Genomic DNA, 25,751 nt, shown 5'->3' with positions numbered 1-25,751 from the left:
AGGACCCGATACGCTGACTCTTGACACTGATTCGTCAGGCTGATCGGTCCAGTGAAAAGAGCACACATACATCATTATTCAAGGCTTTTGCATTGACCACATTTATGGTTGAATGTGGGTGTGTAGAGTGCGCACGTACACTTTTAGTATGGATCCTATGTACTGTTTTATAAATGAGACCCTGGTTGCCACAGTACAGTACCTAAATGTTATAAATAACTGAATGACATAACAACAGGTGACATCCAGCGTTTATATTTGCTGTTCAGACATTCAGATGATGCTCTTGTCCAGAAGTGTAGGAGTAGAAAAATATTGTAAATATTACTAAGTTAGTAAGCAACAAGCAACCAGAAAGGTCAAGAGTCAAAGCGGCAATGTTTTGATAGTAATTCTGTGACCATAGAAAGATCATCTAGTAATAAAAAAAAAAAGCAGAAAGCCTTTATGAGGGTTTACATGACTGAAAGATAACTGATCCTAAACACCTTTTCAAAAATTCAAATTCAGCTTCATCTGTCAAAAAAAGTTTGATAAAGCTGTGCTTGTTTTTGTTTCGATGACCAATATAAAACTAGTTTGAGCATATTAAATCCTCTAATTAGACCAATACCACTTCCTGAAACCTTTAAATTTGGAAATGACCTTTTTGAGATCTCAGCTCTTGAACTTCTGCCAGAGTATCCAAGGACGGTTGAATCGAGGGCAACTTGACTTGGCTGACGATACTTGAAGATGTTTCGCCTCTTATCCAAAGGTCTTCACTTCTAACTGACTGGCAGGGAGTCCCAGATATTTAACCTCTGCCAGGTCGTTATCAATGTCACTGATACCACTTGGTTCGTTAGTGCTCCTGGCTGTTGTAATGACAGGTGTTCGAGTTGTTGGAGTTACCTGAGTGGTGTAGATGGTTTCTCTAACTTGATGTAGATGGAGTCCTTCACTCTTTCAAACCTTGACTCCCCACCAGTCAGATAGAACTGAAGTGGCCCCTTGGATGAGAGAAGCGAAACATCTTCAAGTGTTTACAGCGACGTCCAGTTGCCCTCAGTTCAACCCTCCATGGATAACTATGACTGAGAATCTTCAAACATCTCTGCCTGAGGATCTGAGGCTGATCGAATCAGTGACATATTTGAAATTACTTCTCATAAAAGGCCTTTTTTAATTGATAGCACACTGTTTTATTTCCAATATATCTAATCTGTTTTATTACTACTGTTGTTTTTATCGTTTTATCATCTTTTATTGTGAAGTATTAATTATCTGATTTTACTGCCTCATTCCCTAAACATTTCATTCCTGCAAAGCACTTTGCAGCTCTGTTTTGAAAAATGCTGTATAAACAAAGTTTATTATTATTATTATTGTATTTCATATCTCTCTGTCAAATAGTTACAGTTCTGTATGTAGGATGACATGTACATACTGGATGACACTGAAACTCAAACAACTCAAACACAACATAATAAAATGTCTGCACATCTGGATGTGAGGCCGGCTTGTCGGAAGACGGCGCATCTTGGGTACAAGTGGAAAAAAGTTCCCTTGATTGTTGCTGGATTATTTATTTACAACTTCTACACAAGATGTCAGCATCAAAAGTTTGAGAAAACGCATAGATTGCATAGAAAACTCTTAGATAAGAAAAACACAAAATGAAAATAAGTGGAAAGATAATCAGAATCTTGTACACAGGTGTAGATTCAGATTCATTTTCAAACCAAATAATAGAATTACTTTTTCTCTTTTATTCACTAAAACAATAACTGACTAAAACATCTTTTTTTCCTTTTAATCTCATGAGCACTTCTTTCGATCTGTTCTAGCTTCTGCTGAATTGGCAACATAGCAAGTCAAATGTCAGCAAGACATTTAATGTAGTCTGGGAAATCAGATCATTACTGAAATATCTGTCACTGCCATCAGTAATATCCACATAATTCCACTATTTCAGAGAAATTAACACTTGAAACTAGATCTTAAGACTCTTTACAAGATGAGTTGACTTTTCTAAGAAGGATATTATTTGCACATTATTTTATATCCTCCCTCAGTAGGAAAACAACCTTTCCAGGTGACACACAGACCTTTGACCTGTCATGCTGTGTGTTGCTGCCTAAAACACTCAGCCAGTCTAGTTAACCTTGACTCAGGTTTGCTTTCACCAAACAGGTGATAACAGCAGAAAATGACCTTTTTTAGAGCAGCTAGTGATGATCTTTGAATTTGTCTTTGTAAGTAGGCCAGTCTGAGATGCCCGTTAAACAAACTATCTTTCTTTTCTGTCATTGTTTAATTTTACAGGGACAGTGTGTAATTACAAGTAATTGCACCACAGTTGGCTAGTAGCTCACGTCTGTTGTGTCCTTGGGCACAGAACAACAATTACACCACATAAAAACAACACATAACACATAAGAAGCCATCAGTGTGAGATAATAAATACAATCTGTATGATAAATACAAGGCAATCATTGGTGGGGACATTGTGGTTCATGGCTACCAAGTTAACCCTACTACTAATAACTGCTTTTTGGTGTGATTTGAACAAACTATATAAAAGTTGAAAGCAGTACAGTATTTGATGAAACAGCAATGATGGATTGGTTGCTTTTAGTGAAACTTTCAAAACTGTCCAAATATTTCAGTATATATCTTGTTGTATTGGTCTGCTGCGTTAAAAGTGTGTCAGTATTTGTTCCTCAGCTGACAGTTTAATTTGCGTTAGTTGCATTGAGACAGTGTCCTTTGACCCTTTGTGGCCTGCCCCGGTGATGTACCATGGAAAGCTGCCATGAAAACCAGTCTGTCCAAAGCTCAAACTTCAGCGCAGACATTCTTTCAAAACAACTTTCTGCATAGTCGATGGGCGAGAGCCAAAGAGTTCAGCCACACGGGCCTGAAGAAGTAAGTGAGTCGTCTGATCTTTTTGATGTATTTCAGTACGTTGTGCAATGTTTTGCAATTGTATGTCAAAAACATTAAAAAGCACAGTCCAAAACTTAAAATCCAGTTTAGCTGAAAGAATGAAACTTTTATCTACAGGAGCTCCCCAGGGTCCAACTACAGCACCTCACACACCGCCGTCGTAGCGACTTGTCAATCACAAGGTAGCCACTCCCTAAAGCACACCCTGCTTTATCGTCTATTTTACTCTAAATGGGGCCATTATTTACAAAATGAACATCATGCTGTATTGAAGAAGACTTGAAATTAGTGGTTGAGACATAAACTCTTTGGGAAAGTGTTTTACTGAGGTAAGAAGTCAAGTGAGAGGCAGTGTCGCAGTGTCATTTTCCCAAAGACTTCAAGTGGAGTCACCACCTGCTGGCCGTTAGAGAGGATGCAGCTTTAAGACACTTCCACGTTGGCTTTGCTTTTCAGACCTGAAGCTACCTGCTTGGTTTCTACTGCATGTGTAGGATAGCAGCTGTTGCTACTACCTGAATGTTTTGAGTTTTTCTGCCTCCCAGTGGTCAAAATAGCGTACTGCAGCTTTAAATATTTGTTCGCATGGTTCTGGAGTTACGAGAAGTCATGTTGTCTATATATTTACCATAGCTCTTGGTCTTGTTGTGGTAAAGTTCGTATGTGGTTGGTTCTCAGAGAATCTTTTCCAGACTTTCATCTCAAAGCAAACACAACTTATTTGATCTCATATTGGCTACATCCCAATTTAGCGGCTGGATCGTGCAGCCAACAAAGGCGTGTCCTTTTAAATGACTTCAGGCTTCGGCTTTGCCTGCTTCTGCTTTTTCATGGAAGAGATTTCGATGTCATAGCAGAAAAAAACACAGGTTCAACTAATCCGAAATCAGTTCTTAGTAATGTTATTGATTTACACTTTCCTGCTGTGACATGTCACAATGTCTGGTGTGAAAAGGTGAGACCTTGAGAGTCCACAGCTATCAGTGCAATCAGTTGTTTCTTGTTAATAGTTTCTAATCTTGTCACCAGGAAGTTTCCCTTAAAACTGGGACATGTTCCATGATCCCTAAGTTTACAGTATAGGCGGTGATGTTCAACATCAGCACATGATGGACAACTGATAAATATTCTACCAGGTTAAAAGCAAATATACTCTTATCTATGTCACCTAAATTGATCTTTAATGCCTTGTTATTTATAGCATGCTGAGGCTGGTCACAGGTACGAGATGATCTGATATAATATAACGTAACAAGTCGATAAAGATTGACTCGTCCTGTCCGCTGGTGCCATGAAACAACTGGCTGGTGTACAATGAAACCTTCCAAATTTAGTTCAAAGAAGACTGCATTTCATGGCTGCATTTGAATTGTTTGAAATGTACACTTGGTAGAAATGACAACTTCAAAGGATGCAGCTGCTGAATTAGGACACAGATAGTCAGAGTGGACAGGTAACGGTGTATTGCTTTGCCTAAGGCCACTTTGACCTGACCTGTGTGAGACGCATATTGACTGTTGATGTGACTGACCTTGCAGCTGTTCGGCGTGTAGCATCCTGTCCACTCTGCAGTCGCTATGCAGTGGTTGTGAACTTTAAAGAATGATCATATCGCAGCTTTCACAGTCTGTCCAGTTTTTCCACAGCACAACATTGGTAGAAGTGGTGGTTATCAGCATCAACAGTCACTCCCTCACCAAACCTGAAAATCCTCCGGAGTCACCACTTGAGTTTGACTTTTGGTTCTTTTGGTTATGCAACACAGATTTATCTGCCACATTTCGGAGCTGCTTCAGTTGATTGTCAGACCTGCTTAATGTGGGATGTTTTCATTCAAGTATCTTTTCTGGTTTGTGTGTTTTCATTTCTAACCCTTGTTTTCTCTGAGATTCACTTCCTGGTTGATATGTGGACACTCTCGAGAGAACATGTGCTCATGAACACCCCATACTTTACCACTTGTTGGGAATATGGTCTTCATAGAGGAAGGAAGAAATCATTTCTGTTTCTTTAAAGCCGAGATTTTCCTGTTTGCTTCATGAAATTAATTCTAGCATTAATGTCAGATACCATAAGCATAAATGTAGAGCTTCATATCTACTTTGTACTACAGATGCAAGTGCTATAGAGACCTAAACCGTTTTTTGTACCAGGCTGTAAACATGTTTATTTCTGCTGTAAAGTTGGGTATTTTAACATGGGGGTATATGGGGATTGACTCGCTTTTGGAGCCTCAAGTGGCCATTCAAGGAACTGCAACTGTTTTTGGCAGTTCCGCATTGACTTCATTTTATAGCCCCAGAGGTTGCCGCTTGGTAATTTGATATAATTATATTTGTTTGAAGAGGCATAATTGTTTGGTCAGGTGACTGAATGGCAGCCGTATACTCACCTAGTCATCGCTGCCAGTGAGTCAGTCTTGGTTGGTTGAGGCTTTGGTTCATAGCCAATTTTGACCACTTTATAATTTTCAGTTTTTTCCTCAATATCTTTTGAGTTTAATAGGGATCATGGAACCATTTTTGTCAACGTTTGTAACCCCTTTTTTTGTACAATATATTATTCAAAGTTTCAACAAATTGTGTTTGAAGTGCATCTTGAAAAACACCACAGACTCAGACCGCTGTTTGTTCAAGGCGTCGCTACATGCGGATGTCCTGACAATAACCTGTACTCAAGAATTCCTGCTGTCTTAGTATCAAAAGCAGAAATCTCCAAAAAGACATTTAAAAACAGTAGAGCTGCAATAATTAGTCGATTAATTGATTAACTGAAAATTAACCAGGGACTATTTTGATGATCACTGTAGTCATTTCTTAAGAAAACGTGAAACATTTGCTGGTTGCAACTCCTCAAATATGAGGATTTTATGTTCTTTGGACAAAACAAGACAGTGAAAGATGTCAACTCAGACTGTGGAAAATTATAATGGGCATTTTCAGACATTTTATAGACCAAACCACTCAACAGATTAATCGATAATGAAAATAATGGTCAGTTGCAGCCTAAAAAAAGCCACCAAACCTCCCAGACATCTCAGCTGTATGTCTCTACTTGTCATTCATGGCGTCTGATGTTGACTCTGGAAAGCTACCGGCTGTTACGTTGTTGATTCTGGCACTGATTAACCAGCTGATGGCTCCTCTGGCACAGTTTGGTTACAATATTTTGCAAACTAAATGAGGTAATTTTGTTCTTTTTTACGTTCTGTCTTGGAATAAATGTTGATAGATTAAATACACTGTTAGTGAATACAGGTTTGTTTTTTATTCATTTACCTTTGGCACAATAAATAAGCTGTTGCGCCATAGTTAAAATAAACCAGTGTGTGTGTGGGAGAGTAGATGCTAATGATCAATAAAATACCTGCGTCTCTGTTGGAATATTCGGACTTCCAGATCTAGGTCACATAAATGATTATAATAATTTATAATCTAATATACTGCAGGAACTTGCACATTTTCTGAATTATTATGACTTATAATGCCACATACATTGCTTTCACACAAATAGCCCATATGCGACATGTTTTTCAGATTTTCCCCCATTTTCAGTAAATTTAACTTTGACCCAAATGCGTCGACCTCCAGAACACAACAGATGGGACTCTGACAAGTTATGGTGAGAATGTTACTGTTTAGAAGAGTATTGGATATATGGATTAAAATTTCAGAGGACGAGGAAATATCAAGTTTGAAAATGATTAGTGATTGTTTATGTTCCAGTGTAGTCCATGATCCCAAAGTCTCTGGTCTGTTGCTTCCCTGCAGAACTACATGTTGCTTTTTATTCTACACACTACCTCGCACAAAATATTCACTTTTGTGCCTCTTGTGAGAAAATGCTGCTACTGTATATTGATGCTTTTTGACCTAATAGACACTTTGCAACTAAATCCAGAACTCAAGGACGTTTTTGCATGTTCCTTTTTTACGCTTCTAAACAAGCTGTTCAAGTTTGCTGTAAGTGTGTTTGTCCGTATGCGTCATATTCATTCTAACATATTCTTCAGCAATGTGATTGTGTCATGTTTTTACTCAGTTTACTGCTGCTAGACTTAGATGTTTGAATGTGGGAAAGAAGACATTCAGAGGTGGAACAGAGGACAGAAAATGCAGGAAGGCGAGACATCTGTCTGAAAAAAGCACCGACTTGTTGCTTTAATATGTGTCTCATTGTGGAAGAGAAGGTAACAGAAGGTAACTTAATACGAGGACCCAGTTGAGAGGCAGAGTCTATAAAAAGGCTACTGAGACACACCTGAGAGAGCAGCTGAGGTCAGTGTGTTTGATTTGATATGCTCGCTTTTTAAAAATATGTTTTAAAAGCATGATTTCAATAGTAAAACTGAAATATTTCTTTTAGCTCATAGTATTAAATTAAAGATTTGTTTCTATAATTATTAAAATGTGTTAGATTCCTCATGTTGATTTCTTGGGCACATCAGCCTAGAAACAAGGTCTGCTCAAGCAGAACAGAGATGTTTTTAAAAAGGTTTTAAGCCCCTTTAATACAATATTAACATGGTTCTTAAATCTAGATTCCAGTCACCTGCATGTCTGGGGGAAGGGGACTGTGTTCCAGTCTAGCCAGGTGTATTATTTACTTTTATGTTTTGTAAAATGTTTCTTGTAAAATTTCCTTTTGTATATTAATGTGCTTCTGTTTCTTTTAGACACTGATAGAGGAGCCGACCGCTGTTTTTACCAAACTTATCAGATTTTAATGTGTCTTAAACTAATCAATAGAAGGTTCATTTTCTGTTTTATTTTTCATGTGGGGCTTTCTGTTGTGTTAAAGGGGGGTCTGAGTGGTAGAGTCGCCATCTTTCATGTGTGCTTTATTGTGTGTTTTGAGTCACTTTAGCTTGCTGTTAGCAGGTAAACTTGAGTGTTGTAGATCAGTTTTGATTTGGTTCTAATGGGTTTGTGTGTAGCAGTGCTTGATTAATAATTTGCCTACATGTTTTGTGACAATTTTCTCTTTTTACGCATAACTCTACACTAACCCTGATAGTGCAGTCAAGCTCCTCATTTTTTTATTTTCTTTGCTCGTTCATTTATCGTTGATTCGATTTATGTATTAACTGTACAATTTACTCCATCCCTCCGTTATTATGGCCTGCATTTCAGCTTTCTATTAAAATGGCCTTGCTGCCACCTAGTTGAATGGAATCAAGTCTTTTTTATTTCATGCATTGTCAAAAAAAATCTATATTTTTGGTGTCTGGCGTCTGGCTCCAGTTTATTCTGGGTCTTCTTGTGTATTGAGTATCACCAGGTCACATCACAGCAACAGGTGGTAAATTAAAAAGTAGTCAACTGAAAAATGTAACAGTTTTAAATAGTTTAAATGTCAAACATCAGATGTAATCCCAATCCACAGTCCTAATCCTAGTTGGCCGTTGTAATGAGGGAGCAGGAACTACAGGCCTGGAATTAAATTTAAACCAGTCACTTCAGCTGAAATGCAGGTAAAAGTTCCCGAGCTGCTAGAAAGGTTCCTGTGGTGGAAAAGACCTTTTTAAACGTGTTACTTCAAACTGTTTTGTCAGATCTGGTCCACATGTGCAGCAGCAGGATCTCGCTTTGCCCTCTGACTGCGATTCACTCAGTAAAGAAAAACATCCCATTATCTTGTGTTTTTCATGCGGTTTCTTGTGTGTCCTTGAATAATAGCAACACGGCTGGCGGTAGGACGGTCGCTGTTAACTCCCAGTGAACTGAGCTGAGTCACAATAGCTCAAATATTAGTAGAGAGAGCCTGATGTTGTCTAGATGACATCAAAGAAAAGCAATAAAAAAGGACTTATTAGGTCTCTCTGGTCCTGAAATGTTCTTTCCGTAGAAAGGATGCATTTTGGAAATGACTTTGGAAATAACAGGTCATGACACCTTTGTTTCTGTTCTCTTAAAGTGATTGTGAGAGAAAAAAATGTTCATTTGTGAAGGAGAGATGTCCAATGTTCGATTTATGGAAATGAGCTAAGTCTACAGGGCCTGACTCTGGCGCCGTGAACCCAAAACATCTTTTATATCGAGACCTTGGAGGCCAGAGTAGACGTCACTTTTTGTGTTGTTCGTTAGTTGATTAGCTAGTGGAGCATTCTCCTGTCAGTTTTCCATTGAAGGGTCAAAGGTCAGAGACAGCTGCAGAGAAAGTTGATAGATGGATCTGTCCTAGAGGACGTCATCATGGGCTTTAGGAAGCCGTGATCGTCATGTTTCACCATTTTCTGACATTTTATAGCTTAATCAATAATGAAAATAATTCTGTTTTAGGACAGACTTGAAAGTTTGTGAACTTGTCCTTAAAGACTGTAAGAGTGTGGAGCTCACTGGGACACACAAATACAAATACTGTACATGGTACAACTGAGCTCAAATGATTTGTTAGAACACATGTTGGATCAACCAAACAGTATTACAGTAATCTTGACAGTGTCAGATATGCGAAAGGCTACTAGTCTTATCAGTCACATCAAGAAGAACAGATATAATATTATGATGTAATTATCTGTGGAGGTTCTCCCATAACTTTGTAGTGTGACCGTTTTTTGACTTTTACTGTACATCATATTTCAGCTGTGGTTCCTACTTGAAAGAAGGAAAAAAGTGTTGCACACTCTGGCTCCATATACATTTATTTATTGATTGTAATACTAGTTTTTGATCATGAAAAAGGCCTGAGGGCATCTGAATAGCACCTCACTACAACCCTCGGTGCACGTTACTTTTCCATTATACACACTTGCCTACTACCTGGCTGTGCATGAATGCACATTTAAGTGCACAAGACTGTGGAGACAAAATACGGGTCATACTGGGACCTTCCCAGTAAGCAGTGATTTGGTTATCTGCACATCAAGGACATCTTAAACTGGGCAGAATTTTGTTGAAAAATTAGATACTGAAAGTGAAACTGAGAAGTTTTGAGATGTCTAGACTACATACATTTTTTTTCAACATTTAATGGCTGTACTAGTTAAACACTGCTTCAGAATAAAATTTAATTTTTGAACTAAATGTTGAAACAGTGTTTATATTCAGTCTAGGAATGTAAAAACATTTGCATTTCACCCAAATTTAACACTTAACCTAAGCAACTAGATGTTTTTTAACCTTCATGATTTGACCATTTGTGTGTTTGTTGTTCTCTTCATTATTTAATTTGGTTTATATAAAATATCTTAACTATAACATTGTATGTCTCTCCTCCTCTGCCACAGGACTTGTTTCTAGTAGATTATGCAATAGAGGGACCAGCTGGATCATCACATTCATCATCAGTGTCACCATCACATGGTAGATTGCCTCATGATGGCCTCCTCTCCCGGGCTAGATGCCGACCCGTTACCCCTGCTTCAGCTCCAGGAGGTGGACTCCAGCAAAGCCTCAGAGAGGCTGAGCTCCGTGGGACTCCTGCCCGGCATGTACAGCCCTCCTCTGGGCATGGACAACCACGCCGTCTGCATTCCCTCTCCATACACAGACAATAGCCACGAGTACAACCACGGACACGGACCTCTGACCTTCTACAGCCCGTCAGTGCTGAGCTACGCCCGGCCGCCCATCACTGACAGTCCATCACCTCTGTGCCAATCCCTCAGCCCCTTGTGGCCGTCCCAAAACCACCCCAACGTGCCCTCGCTCACCCTCCGCTGTCCTCAGCCTCTCGTCTACAACGAACCACAACATGCAGCCTGGCTGGAGCCCAAAACCCCCAACATCAACACCAGCAGGTAGGTTTACTGACACTGAACTATGGATGGAGCTGTATAGTTCACAAAATGAAGAAATATGTAATAAAAAGAAGTTAAAAGTAATAATTTTTTTACAATTTTCATTGTTCTTGTTTGTTTATATCGTGTTTAAAAATGAAAGAAATAAGTAATACATTTTTTGAAAGTAAAAACATTTTACTAGCTTGTTTAAAAGGGAAAAATCTCAGAAGGGTCGTGTAGAAAACTGTAAACTCTGCACTTTTGAAGTATTGGTATGTTATGATATGATATGGTGATTGACAGCAGAACTAAAGATTAGGATTTCATGCATCTAGGGATGCACGATATTGGATTTTTTCCAATATCCAATATGCTGATATTTCCAACTCATTGTGGCCTGATAACGATATATGTACATATTTTTTCCAGCTGGCTGAGGAGACTATTATGCATGCAAGCATAGGTTATACTATGATCGAGAAAGACAATATATGAAGGAAGAACTTAGGAGTTTAGTAGCTCAGCATTAAAACTTTAATGAACCTGCCAAGTGGGTGCAGCAGTAGAGTTTTCTTTGAGTTTATTAGACAGACAGGATTAATGTGTAGGATTTAATCTCTGGTCCACACTCCGGAGCAGAAGGTGGCGGTAATGCACCTAATACGCTGGTTGCCATCCGTTGTTATAAACCAAAAAGAAGAAGATTTTTTTTACATCCTGTCAGCTGAGGTGTTTCCTATCTGTGCAGCCGATCATAGCAGCTGCTCTGCAGACTGTTTCACCCTGACGGCCCCGGTGTTTCCTCCGCAGGCAGCCTGCGGAGGAAACACCGGGGCCGTCAGGGTGAAACAGTCCGTGGAGGGAAGCACAGTCAGGCAGCGGAGGAGAAGGCAACAAATCGGCCTCTCATAATCGGCAGAAAATGTTCATTTCGGGCTGATGCCGATATTTCATTTTAGAGCTTATATCGGTCGATAGTGATGACGTGCCGATAATATCATGCATCCCTACATGCATCACAGAAACCCCAATTTGGAAGAAAACTTTATCAAACATTTGCTACTAGTGAATGGATCCACTCACAGCACACTTGATTTAATGTATATCTGGTTCTGTATATTTAGTGATTATCTGTGCTAAGGGATCTCCATTTGATAGTCATAATGGCAACTGCAATTGAAGACATTGTATATAGCGCTGTCAGTTTTCTAATGCAATCTTCCAGTTGACTGAAATGCGGTTGTGGAGACATTTTCAGCAGCAGAGTACCTGCTTGGGAGACTGACGACAGGTGAATGACGGGCTAAGATTCCAAAAATGTCAAGTTGTCCCTTTCACAGAGTTTGCTTTGCTTCTCGCAGCTCCATCGTCAGCTGTAACAAGCTGATGGGGAAGAGATCAGAGGAAGGAATGGAAGTTGTGAACTCCTCGTGTTCGTCCGCGGTAGGGAAAACGGACATGCACTTTTGCGCCGTGTGCCACGACTACGCCTCCGGGTACCACTACGGCGTGTGGTCCTGCGAGGGATGCAAGGCTTTTTTCAAGAGGAGTATCCAAGGTGTGAACTTGGCTATATATATATATATATTCACCATTTCTTCCTTGACTTCATCTGTCAAAAATAATCCCACTGTATGTCATATCTTTCTTTTTTAGGACACAATGACTACATCTGCCCCGCCACGAACCAGTGCACTATCGACAAGAACCGGCGTAAAAGCTGCCAGGCCTGTCGCCTACGCAAATGCTATGAAGTGGGAATGATGAAGTGTGGTAGGTACTCAAGACACCTAATAATTAGGGTCTTTGACATTTTGTCATGTTACAGTGTTGTGGAAGTTGTTGAAGCAGTTGTAGACACTGTACAATCCATCACACCATCAGTAACAATTATACAAATGTCCAAACAAAAACAAAAATACAGTCATCTTGTATTTTTGGAGAGAAAGCATGTTGTTCAGCTGGTTCTTTCTCTAAAGATTGTGAACCCAAACTAGAGCTAGCTTTATACGTCTCCAGAAGCAAAGCTACAAACAGTCTGGTCCCTAAATGGACACTTCCACAAACCGTTACACCTTCTTACAAACAAGTATGGTCAGACGATCTAACAGAGACCTCATGGTCAATCAGTAACTTCAAACATGGACATCCTTCAACTTTAGTTTGTCTAGGTACCTCATGATCCACACAGTCTCTAAAACAGTAGGCTTAAGATAAAGATATCTCTAGCTAACCCCAGAGGTCAACTAGCCTCGAAGTAGGATTTCCTAACCAACACGTATCCCCAAAATGACAACGACATTACATCACATTCAGTTGATAACAAACATTGACTCTTGACACAGGGATTTATGACATGATAACCAATATTCAATTTTCTTTCACAACAGCAGCACAAAAGTTCCTACGCTGAAAGTTTTACCTCTGAGCTCATTATGGAGTTTGAACTTTGAGACACAGGATCAGAATCATTTTTTGTGATTATAGCATACTTATATATGTTACTTTGATGGAAAATGTATTTATTTACAGAAAAATCTGCAAATCTGACAATCCAGTGGCCTGGCTTTTTAAAAAATATTACCTCTAAAAGTGACCATAGTCACAAATTTTCAAATTCTACACACAGGAGCTTTAAATCAAGAAGAGTAATGACTTTCCCCAAAATTCTGATATCGACTTCCTATTAGCACCAGTTCGATCCTCCTTCACCGTCATTAACACAGATGGGAGCAAAACCTGGGTGAGGACATGACAGATAAAACTTGATGCTAAAATGAGTCCACACCTCTTCCATCTGTGCAGGACATGTGTTACTACAGTATAAAATACTACATCGGACACATTGGACAGAGATCCACTTGTAACTGTGGCAAAAGGATCCCATCTTCATATCTACGTACATGTTGGAACTACCAATTTACTGGACTTCTGTGTTATAGACACTTTTATAGCTTTATAGCTCTTTTTTGGAGTTTCCTCCTCTTTGAACGAGCTCCAGTGTGACTTCTCAGCGTTCTGCTCGCTTGTTGTCTAATCCCACTCAAATGGAGAGATGCAATTCCTCAATCTCATATGCAGCGATCAGGAATGTCTTATATTATGAGGTTAGAAAAACTTGAGCAAACACTGCAAGGTTCATTTGGCAAATCCTGTAAGATCTGGCAACCTTTTCTGAGAGATGTAGAAGAGGAGTTAAAGCTACATGAACCTTTTAGTGCAAATGTGATTATGGGATGACGGTATCGGTTAAATATCCTGCAAATTAGGATAGTCTCTTCTGAATCTAATTTCCTTTTTTTTCTTTCTCTATTTTACATTGTGAACTCCGATGCTAGTTGTTATCGGTACAGTCCTTTCTCGCTATATTTTTATTTTATTTTACCTATTTTATCTATTTATTTACTTATTTCGATGGGGGAATGTATTTTGTATGATTCTCAAAGTTTCTCCCATCTGGATTTTAGCTGCTGGACAGTGACAGGACACTGTGTTTAGAGGTATTTTAGTACATAAATCAAACTGAAACTGTAAAAGTTAAATATGATTGTGTTGTGTTAGCGCAGAGACATGTTGTACTGCAGAGATTTCACTTCTGAGATATAATTTCTTCAGCTGGAAGCCAGACTCTCCTCCAGCAACGTTAATACTTTAGAGTCACCCAGTTACACACATTTCTACCTGAGAACCTCCCAAAAACCCAAACAGGCAGCTGGACGACGACTGCTGACAAATAGAAGATGGTAGAGTTTAACTTGTTTGCTCCTTGTAGGAATAAACTCTGCACTTGAAATTAATATTATGCACTCGTAAAATCATTATATCATCTCTGATATAAAGGAACAGATAAATACAACGACTTGGCTATAAATCAAGATATTTAACTACCAAGGAAAAGGGATGAATGGGAAACACTAATCATATATACATATATATATATATATATTTATATATATATATGCAGCCAGAAAGTTTTCAGACCCCTTCACTTTTTCACAATTTATTATGTTGCAATCTTATGCTAAAATTGTTTAAATTCATTTTTTTCCCCTCATCATTCTATCTACACTAAATACCTCATAATGACAAAGTGAAAACAGAATTTTATAAATTTTTGCACACTTATTGAAAATGAAAAACTGAAATATCACATTGACGCAAGTATTCAGACCCTTTACTCAGCAGCGATCGCAGCCTCGAGTCTTCTTGGGTTCGACGCTTTGCACATCTGGATTTGGGGATTTTCTGCCGTTCGTCTCTGCAGATCCTCTCAAGCTCTGTCAGGTTGGACGGGGACTGTCAGTGGAACTTTTTCAGGTCTCTCCTGAGGTGTTCGATTGGGTTCAAGTCTTGGGCTCTGGGTGGACCACTCAAGGACATTCACAGCCACTCCTGCGTTGTTTTGGCTGTGTGCTTCAGGTCATTGTTCTGTGTGAAGGTGAACCTTTGGCCCAGTCTGAGGCTCTGGACCAGGTTTTCATTAAAGATATCTCTGCGCAGCTTTCCCTCAACCCTGACCAGTCCACCAGTCCCTGAGGTCCCACATGTGCACCTGAGCTAAATTTCTAGTGTCATAGCAAAGGGTCTGAATACTTATGTTTCAGTTTTCCCGTTTTAATAAATAGTAAACATGAGGCTGCAGCATAACCAAATGTGAAACGGGGTGTTCCCGCACTTACACAGACAGACTGTTGGGCCAAAGGAATCATGTTTTTGAAAGAATTCAACTTTTCCTCTTATATTTCCTGGGTTCATTATCCTAAAGCATCACAGTCTCTACTCATCAAGGGTTCTGGGTTTGTATATTAAAAGAAAAACAACTCAAGAGACAACTAATAAATAAATTTATTAGTTGAACGAGCTCCAGTTCAAGAGCTCAAGAGACAACTAATAAATAAAGCATTTAAAGTAAAGTAAAATGGAAAATGACTTTATTCCTTGTATTTTCATTCCACTTGTTGTAATCATTAGCTGTTGACCTTTAAGATCTCCATAAAGCAGGGGAACACGTTTCAATACAAGCCATTCACTGTATGTATCGGTCTTTATATGCTCTTTTAAAGTCTGTTTCAAATGGTTTATAAAGTCTGGTGGAATCTGGCCTGACTGAGAGTAAGAAAAACAGAGTTGGACATCGTGATGATGAGCTTTGTGTTTACTTTGCTCTGCTTAACGCACCCAAACAGCTACCAGAAGACCTGCTCAGGTGTATGTAGATGCTGTTGCTAATAGTCAGGACGTCTCCAGTGCATCTAAGTTTTTAGGAAAGCTGAACGTATAGATTTAGGTTTATATTCTTGTTTTAAAACTGCTAGCAGCTAATATTTGTGCTCTTCGTCTCGCTGTCTTCGTTCACCAGGTGTGAGGCGTGAACGCTGCAGCTACCGAGGAACCCGGCACCGCCGCGGTGGAATTCACTCCCAGGATCCCACAGGCAAGGGTTTGGTCAGGATGGGGCTTGGTGCTCGGGCCCAGCGGCATCTCCACCTGGAGGTTCCCCTTGCTCCGCTCCTTCGGGGGAACCAAATGCGCAACTCGGCCATGAGCCCGCAGGAGTTCATCTCCCGCATCATGGACGCTGAGCCTCCGGAGATTTACCTCATGGAGGATCTGAAGAAGCCCTTCACCGAAGCCACCATGATGATGTCCCTCACCAGCCTGGCCGACAAGGAGCTGGTCTTCATGATCAGCTGGGCCAAAAAGATTCCAGGTAAAATACATCAGCAGGGCCGTATGATCAGTCTTCTCATCTTTAGCTTCTGATGTCGAGTCTTTCTCTGCAGAATTTTAAAAAGTGAGCGTGATGTTTTTCTTTTCTTGAACGCAGCGTACACTTTGAGGTTTGCGATGTTCATTAAGGAAACAGATCAGTGCCAAAATGTATTATTAATTTTTATATGGAGTTAAATAATAAATGGTTGCTTGAAAGCCAACATTTTTAAGTGGCATTAAAGTTTGAACTTTGAAAAATAATAAATGTACAAGTATTAAAAAATGTACCGATTCAAATCTAAAGTTTTACACTTTTATGATATTTTAAATCTTCTTATTTTGTGTTCTAATACTTTTTCTCCTTGTTACAAAGTTTGTCTTTGAACAACAGCTGACTTTTGAATCTCAGGAATTACAAAACTTAGTTTGGAAATGTTTTTGTACTTTCTTTTTAAAATGTTCTGAAGGTTCAACACCAACCTTCTTTTCTCAAACTTGACAAAGCGTGCGGCGCTGCTTTGTGTCCAAACTCAAACCTCTATTCATGAACAAAAATCAGTTTTTCCAGCAGTTTGGGAGACATTTCTGTGTAATACAGAATACTTCGTTGAGCAAAAATGATGGTTTTCATATCAAAATACTTTAATTTACTTTATTGTTTAATGCATAGTAACAGTAGGCTAATATTACTACAATAAATTAGTATCTAATTCAGTACATTCTGTTTTCATATTGTGTTGGTATGTTGCTACTGAGATGAAAAGTGTCAAATGTCAGTGTGCGTGTCAACATGCTTCACATGATCTGTCACCATCAACAGCGTGTAGAAGTCCGGCTCACTGAAGACGTGGAAACAAGACTGAGAGTTACAGTAAAAACAAACCTGAGGCTGCAGTAAACACATCATCCACCCGTCAGTCATGTCGGTGTTTTGATATGTAGCGTTACAGATGTTACACTGATCCATAGAGTAGAATCACTAATTTTGTGTGTCTAAAATTTCTAGGCTGCAGCGAATTTCTTTTTTTTTCTTCCGTACTTATCCTTCCTCTCTTTCTCCTCTTCCTCTCCTCAGCCAGTGTTCAGCTCAGCAGGTAACTTCCCAGGAGAGAGATGATAATGTGAAGGGATCACAAAGTCTCAGTTTTTTTGAAAAAAAAACCTTTTTTTTTTTTAACTTAGACAAGTGAAAATGAGTATTGCATTGTCTGCTGAGACAGCAAGGACAGGTGAGGAAGGTGCTGTTCTGACTTGATGAACCTTTAAGGATACAGAGATAGCAGAAGGAGCACCGCATATGGTTGTAGAGTTCTTTAAAAAGGTCATTAAAGCAGCGCAGTTGCATGACACCCTCTGACATCTTACCAAGAGTTAGAAGAGAAGATTTATATCAGTTTCATATCTTTGTGTTCTACAGTGTATAGAGATACTCGGGAAGAAAGACATTTCCAAAAAACTCTAAATTGTCTTGTGTTTGCCACTAGCAAGACAAAAATATCAGAGGGAGTTTACTTATTACTCTGACATTTTGACATTTCAGGTAGTCAGATGAGAATTAAACCATATATGAATTTCCATTTTCCAATTTTGAGACAGTGAACCATGAGAAAACTTTCAGTTTAGAGATTTTTCATTAGACTTACAGTAGTTTCCACATGACTGAGTTTAATTGCTGATGTTATGTACAAATGCACTTCTGGTGTTAATGGTAGATACTACCATTAAAGCTGATGAAATCATCCCTGTGCAAGGACACGTATAGTTTGTAGGCAAGACACGAGCCGTTATGAGCTTGTTTGTTAATGTTTTTCCTCTTTATGTTGACTCGTATACTGAAGTTGCGTCGCCTCCCTGTATTCTTGGTGTGTTCAGAAGGTGATGCACAAATTGGTGGAGAAAAGAGGTCTTAACAGCCACTTCAGAGAGTGAATTTTGTACAGGGACTCTAGTTTCAGAAGGGGAGTGTAACTTGACCACCTTTTGAAACTAGACGGAAAGTAGCTTCGTCTGTTGAGATGTTGGAAACTGCTCTGAAGCTCTGACAGTCTTATTAAGTTCACCTCTCCAGTACTGTTTCTGTTTCTTCATTAAGTTTCACTGCAAAGAGAAGATATTGCAAACACAGCACACTGACAGAGGCTCTACTGCAGCATCCTGCCTGTTTTGCATGCACTGTACATGAGAATTAATTATCACCTATATGATCAGTGAAACTCAAATCTGCAGTCAAGTTATTTGCATTTTTTTTTTGTTCTATGTTCAATAAGGAAAGAGGAGAAAAGAATAGAAGAAGAAAGAGTCAAAAGAGAAAATGCCACCAATAACATACACATGTCCTTTAGGTTGATTTCTTCAGTATTTACTCTTAACCTTCACTGGTCATAGTTTGGACTCCGGGATTTCACAGTGTGTAAACAGTAAATATGTTCCAGCTACTAACTAAATGTCGCTGCGTCTTGGCGGTGTAAGGATGGAAGAGGCATGTTCATTCCAGACAGATCTATAGCTTAATTACCCCCCCCCCCCTTCCCCTCTGTGTGTTGTTGCATCCTCAGGCTTTGTAGAGCTGAATCTAGCAGACCAGATCCACCTGCTGAAGTGCTGCTGGCTGGAGGTCCTGATGTTGGGCCTGATCTGGAGGTCAGTGGATCATCCTGGAAAACTCATCTTCTCTCCAGACTTCAAACTCAACAGGTGAGAAAGCAACAGACAGAAACGGCGTTATTCATCCTCGGTGAGCATGTCGTATCCAACTCACCACGAATTTTATGACTTTATAAGACTATTAATCATCTCATGTGTTGTTGTGAGGAGCTGAAACAGAAGGCTCAGTAATAAAATCCACCACTGTCTTCAATATATACTACACAGGGATTGTTCAGATATTTAATTTACTTCCAAATATGACGGATCATTCTTGGATCTGATCTTAAGAAGCCTTGAAAACGGGCCAGTGTACAGGTTTAATATCATGATTCATCATTAATATGTTTTTTACAGACGTGCCCTTGGCAAAGTCTTTTTCTTGTCTGGAACTCCCACATGTTAAAGCTTGTTCGCTTTTGTTGGCTGAAACCTTTTTGTTCAGTGTGTTTGTGTCCATTCAAGTGTTTTTTTAAATTATTATTATTATTATTATTATTAATCTGCAGTCCAAACATGATGTGTTGCATGTTAACCTATCTGGTGTAATTTTGTATTTTAATATGACAATTTCCATTTTATGCTACTTAAAGCTGCATGTCAGGGAGAAATATTGTACTTGTTAGTCCACTACAGTTGGCTATTGTTACTAATAACTCCTGTTGCTCTTATTCTTATTACTATAATTCAAAACATGTGATCAGCTTGTAAGATATGATACATTGTTAAGAATCAACCACATGTAAAAGTAAAGGCAATAAAATGAACTATTAAAAATATATATGCAGTAATATACTAGTATAATGATAATAAAGTATTAATAAAATGTGAAACAAGGCAATAAAGTATATAGATGCATATTTTCTAAAGCTAAATCACACATATGCACATTTACGTGCACACACACACTTAAGTAAAAGATCTTACTACTTATTAAACCACTGAAGAAGAAGATAAATAACAATCGGTCCCACATAAAAGCCTGGTTCTCATGTTAAATAAAGGCTGCAGCTGCTGTGAAGTATTTATGGTCCTTGATTCTTCTAAAACAATGAATAAAGGTGAACCGCTCACGTTCTGAATGTGAGTCTAGTGTGCAGCTGCCGCATGGTTACGGTGTAATCTTCCCCACGTCGTTACACCGCCACGACGAGTCGACATCACACAATAAACGGGGGAGTTCACTCAGACCTTGAAACCGTAAAGATATCAGCAGCAGTTTGCCGCAGATATATCACTGATTCTTCTGGACCGCCGGCTCGTTTTCTTGCCAAAAATCTTTTTATCACTCAGTGTTCCCTTCTGCGTTGACCTTCAACTTTGTCCGGGTGACAGTTCCAGGCACGGTAAACACGCTGTAATTAGGCTGCGGCTCTACCAGCGGTTTAGGTTTCCTGATGAACTAATTTGTCAGCATTTGCTGTGTAGGGAAATCTTAATAAAGCATTTGAAAGTAATGAATAGTTTTATCTGGTGTTTGTGGTGCAGATTATTGTCTCTAATGTGCAGCAGCAGCAGCATAAATGACCAGATCCCAACATCTTTAAACCCAATTACATGTCTCAAAGCTTTGGGAAACTCTTTAAATGTATTTATATATATATATTTATATGTGGTTGCATTTTCTCTGTCGGCCAATAATTAACCAGGAAGGGTTGCACACGCATGTCTTGAGACTTCTTTATTCCAAAATAAGCCGTCAGGGAGGCGTGTTGACATATTTCCACTCCATTAACATACATGAGGGGGGACAAAATAATAAGAACACTTTTCAATAATAAACATAAAGTAGAATTATCACCTTTCTGACAATGTCAACAAAAACTGAACATGTATGAACTTCGTAAAAGTAGAATTTATGGCACAGCTGTTGTATTAGATTGCACAGGTGTTCCTAAAAGTGGCCGGTGAATGTGTGTGTATATATATACAGTTTAATTTAAAATAGATGGTGACTGTAGTTTCCAGCAAACGTTAATCAAAGAGGAGGAAATGGTGCGTTTGTTGGGACTATTTTCAATGGTGGATTAAAACACATGGTGTAAAAAAAAAAAAAAAAAAAAAAAATGGAGAGATAATACGAATAAATGCAGGAATATAGAAACAGAAAAGAGAAAGTCTTCCACTAAATCCACTGGACTGGTGGATTGAGTTTAGTGTTTGGCCTTTCTTTCCTCCACTACCACGGAAACTATCACTATAGGCTTTAAGTTAACCTTGATGTGTTCTCATAACACAGCCTTACTTTTCTCTGTTGAGTGGTCTCTGTTAGCCTGAGGTAACCTTTTTTTCTTCTTGGGGACAGCTGAGGAAAACATCCTGGATGTAAATCCATCTACTTACTCAACAAGAGGCCCGAACAAAGCCAGAAAACAAAGAGTCACTTTCTAATTTTCTCTGTTAATCGACTCTTCTTTTAATCTCTTTTAATTTTTTCCCAGTCACACACACTGTCACCCGCTTCTTTCACTGTCACATTTTCACATTATTACCCCTGTGGTTCTTTACTGGCTCCTTTCTTTTAAAGCCAGTTCAGACAGACAAAGCGGATTTTCAAGTGTTTTATTAAAAAAGTCACGGCGGTGTGAATTACCCAGTCGGGAGCCTTTTCGGTAACTCGAATAACGAAATTTTGTCAAGTTGAAGGTGAAAAGTTTTTAGAACATAACAGGCTCATAGTTCATGTTTTTGTAAGTAACCAATCAACACTTAATATATTGTTGTGGGAACAAATGTGAGGAATTTGATAAATCCTCCCCCTCCCACCGTCTCTAGTTCACTGCATAAATTTACATCACATTGGCTCCACATCCTCAGAGTTTATTTTACATTTTCTGCAGTTACAATCGAAATAACAGCAGCAGCAAGTTGCTTCTGCTCTTTGTGTGATCTACTGAGCTGCAATGTTTAAAAAAAAAAAAAAAGTAAAATACTCAAATTACTAACCAAGAAGTTGTAGAAAGTAGAGCTGGGTATTGTTCAAAATGTTTTAACATAGCTGATTATATTGAGTATAAACATTTTTATACAAAACTGCTCCAAAGCATCAATATTCAGTTTAGTCTGAGTGCCGTAAAACAGCTGTACATGAACTAAAACTTATTAAAATAAGCATAAAAAACCTGATGTTTCATGAAGGAAAAAAACAAGATTATGTAGAAAAAGCATTCACTGCACACATTTGATTGGTTGGTTGGTTGGTTGAGGTTCAATACTGGCGTCGGGCGACATCACCTAAGATCAATATCACAATTAAATGTCACATTGACCTCAGTAACGATTGATCAAACAATATCTTATTAAATACACCTGTAAACAAGATTCTCCGTCCTCACAGTGGAACTCTTATTAGTTATTTGTACTTAAAAATATTTTTTGCCAAAACCAGAAATATCAGTAAAATATGGCTCTGTTTAACATATACTACATATTTGAATAACACTTTTATGACTTCTGTTATCTCATTATTAGCCGGATCTTTGACATTATTTTGATAAATGCTTGTGTAACAGACTGCTGCCTCTGAAACAAGCTGCTCTGAGCACAGAGAGACGGCTTTATAGATTCAGAGTTAATCCCCTCAATATATTCAGCTGCTTAACAAAACTAGCAAACTTCGCTTGGATGTTTTAAAAGCTGTAGCATTTATTTTCTGACAAACTGTAGCTTATAGTGAATATTATCCAGTGGTGGAAAGTAACTAAGTACATTTACTCAAGTACTGTACTTGCACAATCTGAAGTGCTTGTACTTTACTCGAGTATTTCCATGTGATGCTACTTTATTCTTCCACTCCACTATATTCCAGAGGGAAATATTGTACTTTCTACTCCACTGCATTTATTTGACAGCTTTAGTTACTTTTCAGATGAAGATTTGACACAATGGATAATATAACAAGCTTTTAAAATACAACACATTGTTAAAGATGAAACCAGTGGTTTCCAACCTTTTTGGCTTTTGACGTCTTACAAAAAGCAGTGTGTAGTCGGGGTCACATTTCACATGTCTATGAGTTGTTAACAGCTCCACCAAATAGTGATTTTTCCCTCTAAACTTCTCACATGCTTTCATTTCAATAAATGTTCAAATGATCCAATATTTCACCAAAAATCAAAGATTAGAGAAAAAGTTAAAAAAAAAAAAAACAGATTTGTGTATCAGAACTTTGTTTTTTCTTCTTTCCTCTCCCATTAATCATCTCACGACCCCTCAGATTTATCTGCTGACCCTTTGGAGGGCCCGACCCCTAGGTTGGGAACCACTGGACTAAACTAGCTAACTGTATATAAAGTAGTGTAAACTAGCTCCACCTCCAGCAGCTACAACAGTAACATGCTGCTCTAACACTGATGCTTCACTATTAATAATCTAATGATGTCATATATAATAATATATCAGTCAGAGGGACCAAACCACTACTTTTACTGCAATACTTTAACTACATCAAGCTCATAATACTTATGTACTTTTACTGCAATACTTTAACTACATCAAGCTCATAATACTTATGTACTTTTACTGCAATACTTTAACTACATCAAGCTCATAATACTTATGTACTTTTACTGCAATACTTTAACTACATCAAGCTCATAATACTTATGTACTTTTACTGCAATACTTTAACTACATCAAGCTCATAATACTTATGTACTTTTACTGCAATACTTTAACTACATTTTGCTGCTAATACTTTTGTACTGCAGATAATATCTGTAGATTTTGTGGTGATGAGGAGGACATTATGCATTTATTTTGGTATTGTCCAGTTGTTGCATCCCCTCAATATTATTTGGGGTTGTCAAGATGATCAAAATATGTTATTGAAAACTGTTGTGTTGCTTGGCAAAGTTTATACATCTGGTGAGCTTTGAGCTCCTTCATATTATTCCACAAACATCACTGTTTACAGGAAAAGATAATTATGAAATGTAGAGCAAAAAGCACAGACATAAATAAATGGGAGATTCTAACAATATCAAAAACTAGGGATACTGAGCTTATTCTATGATATCATAACTTACTATTATCTGGCTTTTTAATTCAGTCCCTGCTATAGAATGAAGTATTTAATTTCAATTGCTGTACAAGTGATTTGTTTTACAATTACGTATATTACTTGACATGTACTTACATGTATGTATGTTTGTATATATGAGGTGTGTTTGTAATTTGTTTTGGGTGAGTAATCTATATTTTATGTTTGTGTAAAATATAAAAATAATACTTTTGTACTTTTACTTAACCATCCTGTTGTCCTCCCAGGTCATTATGTACTGTCATCACAAAAATTGAAATGGTTTGAAAACAGTATCCTGACTAAGAAATTATGAATTATTTTAACTACAGTTGAGATCAGAGGAAAATACGTTGATAGATTACGGCAGACTGGTTTATGTAAAAGTGTAGTCAGGGTCAAAATTGACCCGAGGACAACAGGAGGGTTAAGTAGGGTTTGTCATGCAGGACTTTTACTTATAATGGAGTATTTTTGCATTTCAGTATTGGTATTTAAATAAAGGATCTGAATACTTCTTCCACCTCTAATATTATCTGATATATTTACAGTTTACTGCTAACGTCCAGCCTCACCACCTCTCTTTCCCTCCCAAAGAAGCTGCTAGTTTCATTTTTCCAGTATCTTGTTCAATGAGGCCAAATTGTGTCCATATGAAAGACAAAATATGCTTTTCTGTACCGGCTCGTTCTCATTTCTCCAACACTTTTTGTCATTACTGGTTGGACATGTTTGGTTAACACAGGTGGACGTTCTGTATGAAGGAACAAATTTATCAAACATATCGATATGACTAAAATTAGGTCTGTTCTAGAGTCATAATGTCAGTTTCCTTTTTGAATAATCACCCTGCCCTATTCAATACCTTTACTTTTACCTTTACTCTCTCTCATTCCTTACCTGTCTCTTTCCATCTGTCTATCCCTTTTTTCACTTGTTATCCATGTTTTTCTTTATTCTGTTGCCTTCTGTCCCTTCTGTCTTTCCATCTTTGTCCCACTTGTTCTTTTCTTTATTATTCTTCCTTTCTTTCTTTGTCTTCCCTTGTTTGTTCTTCTCTTTCCACCTTTCTCATACCTCTCTTGTGTTCTTTATTTAATTCCACTTTCCTCTTCCTTATTTTATTTGAACCTTTTTTCTACGTTTCTGTCTCTCTGCAGGGACGAGGGACAGTGCGTGGAGGGCATCGTGGAGATTTTCGACATGCTGCTGGCAGCCACTTCTCGGTTTCGCGAGCTGAAGCTGCAGAGGGAGGAGTACGTCTGTCTCAAGGCCATGATCCTCCTCAACTCCAGTGAGTTTTACTGATGCAGACAAACCGCAGTCTTCACTTCATTTCCTCTCGAGACGGATGAGTTGGTTTGCAGCGAGCAATAAATCCTGTCCTGTCAGTACAGCACGGCGTGTTTTTGGTTCTTGAACAACCGGGATCAGTTTGTCCCTCGGCTTTGTTGTGGTTACTGAAACAATAATCTGGAACTAAATGGGTCAATGACAGCTGACACGTATCTGACACACATAATAAAACAGATCTGACCACAGCGAAAAACAAACTAATTATTTCAGAATAATGCTCTTTGACCTGATAGCCATAAAATTTACTAAAAAATCAAAATCATTGCAATATATTTATTTTCACTTTTATGTTTTTTAGTCCCATTTGTCTTTTAGTGAATCTGTTAGTCTGCAGGATGTCTGATAAATTCTACTCAACAAATTTCA

At 38.4% G+C, this 25,751-nt stretch overlaps 1 protein-coding gene across 5 annotated transcripts in view; it reads left to right on the top strand.

Annotated features, from left to right (window-relative positions):
• The window catches only part of esr2b (estrogen receptor 2b), a 42,119-nt gene that overhangs the window by 9,160 nt on the left and 7,208 nt on the right, over nt 1–25,751 (top strand). For all 5 annotated transcript variants that reach the window (XM_044374158.1, XM_044374159.1, XM_044374160.1 and 2 more), the window contains 6 exons: nt 10,160–10,672; nt 12,016–12,212; nt 12,311–12,427; nt 16,014–16,364; nt 18,922–19,060; nt 25,190–25,323. In XM_044374158.1, the coding sequence (XP_044230093.1) occupies nt 10,233–10,672; nt 12,016–12,212; nt 12,311–12,427; nt 16,014–16,364; nt 18,922–19,060; nt 25,190–25,323 (1,378 nt within the window). In that variant the 5' untranslated portion in view covers nt 10,160–10,232. The remainder of the gene's footprint in view (nt 1–10,159; nt 10,673–12,015; nt 12,213–12,310; nt 12,428–16,013; nt 16,365–18,921; nt 19,061–25,189; nt 25,324–25,751) is intronic.

This window comes from Thunnus albacares, chromosome 15 (genome assembly GCF_914725855.1).
Source record: "Thunnus albacares chromosome 15, fThuAlb1.1, whole genome shotgun sequence".
NCBI classification, from domain to species: Eukaryota; Metazoa; Chordata; class Actinopteri; order Scombriformes; family Scombridae; genus Thunnus; species Thunnus albacares.
This window is presented reverse-complemented; position numbering and strand designations above follow the sequence as displayed.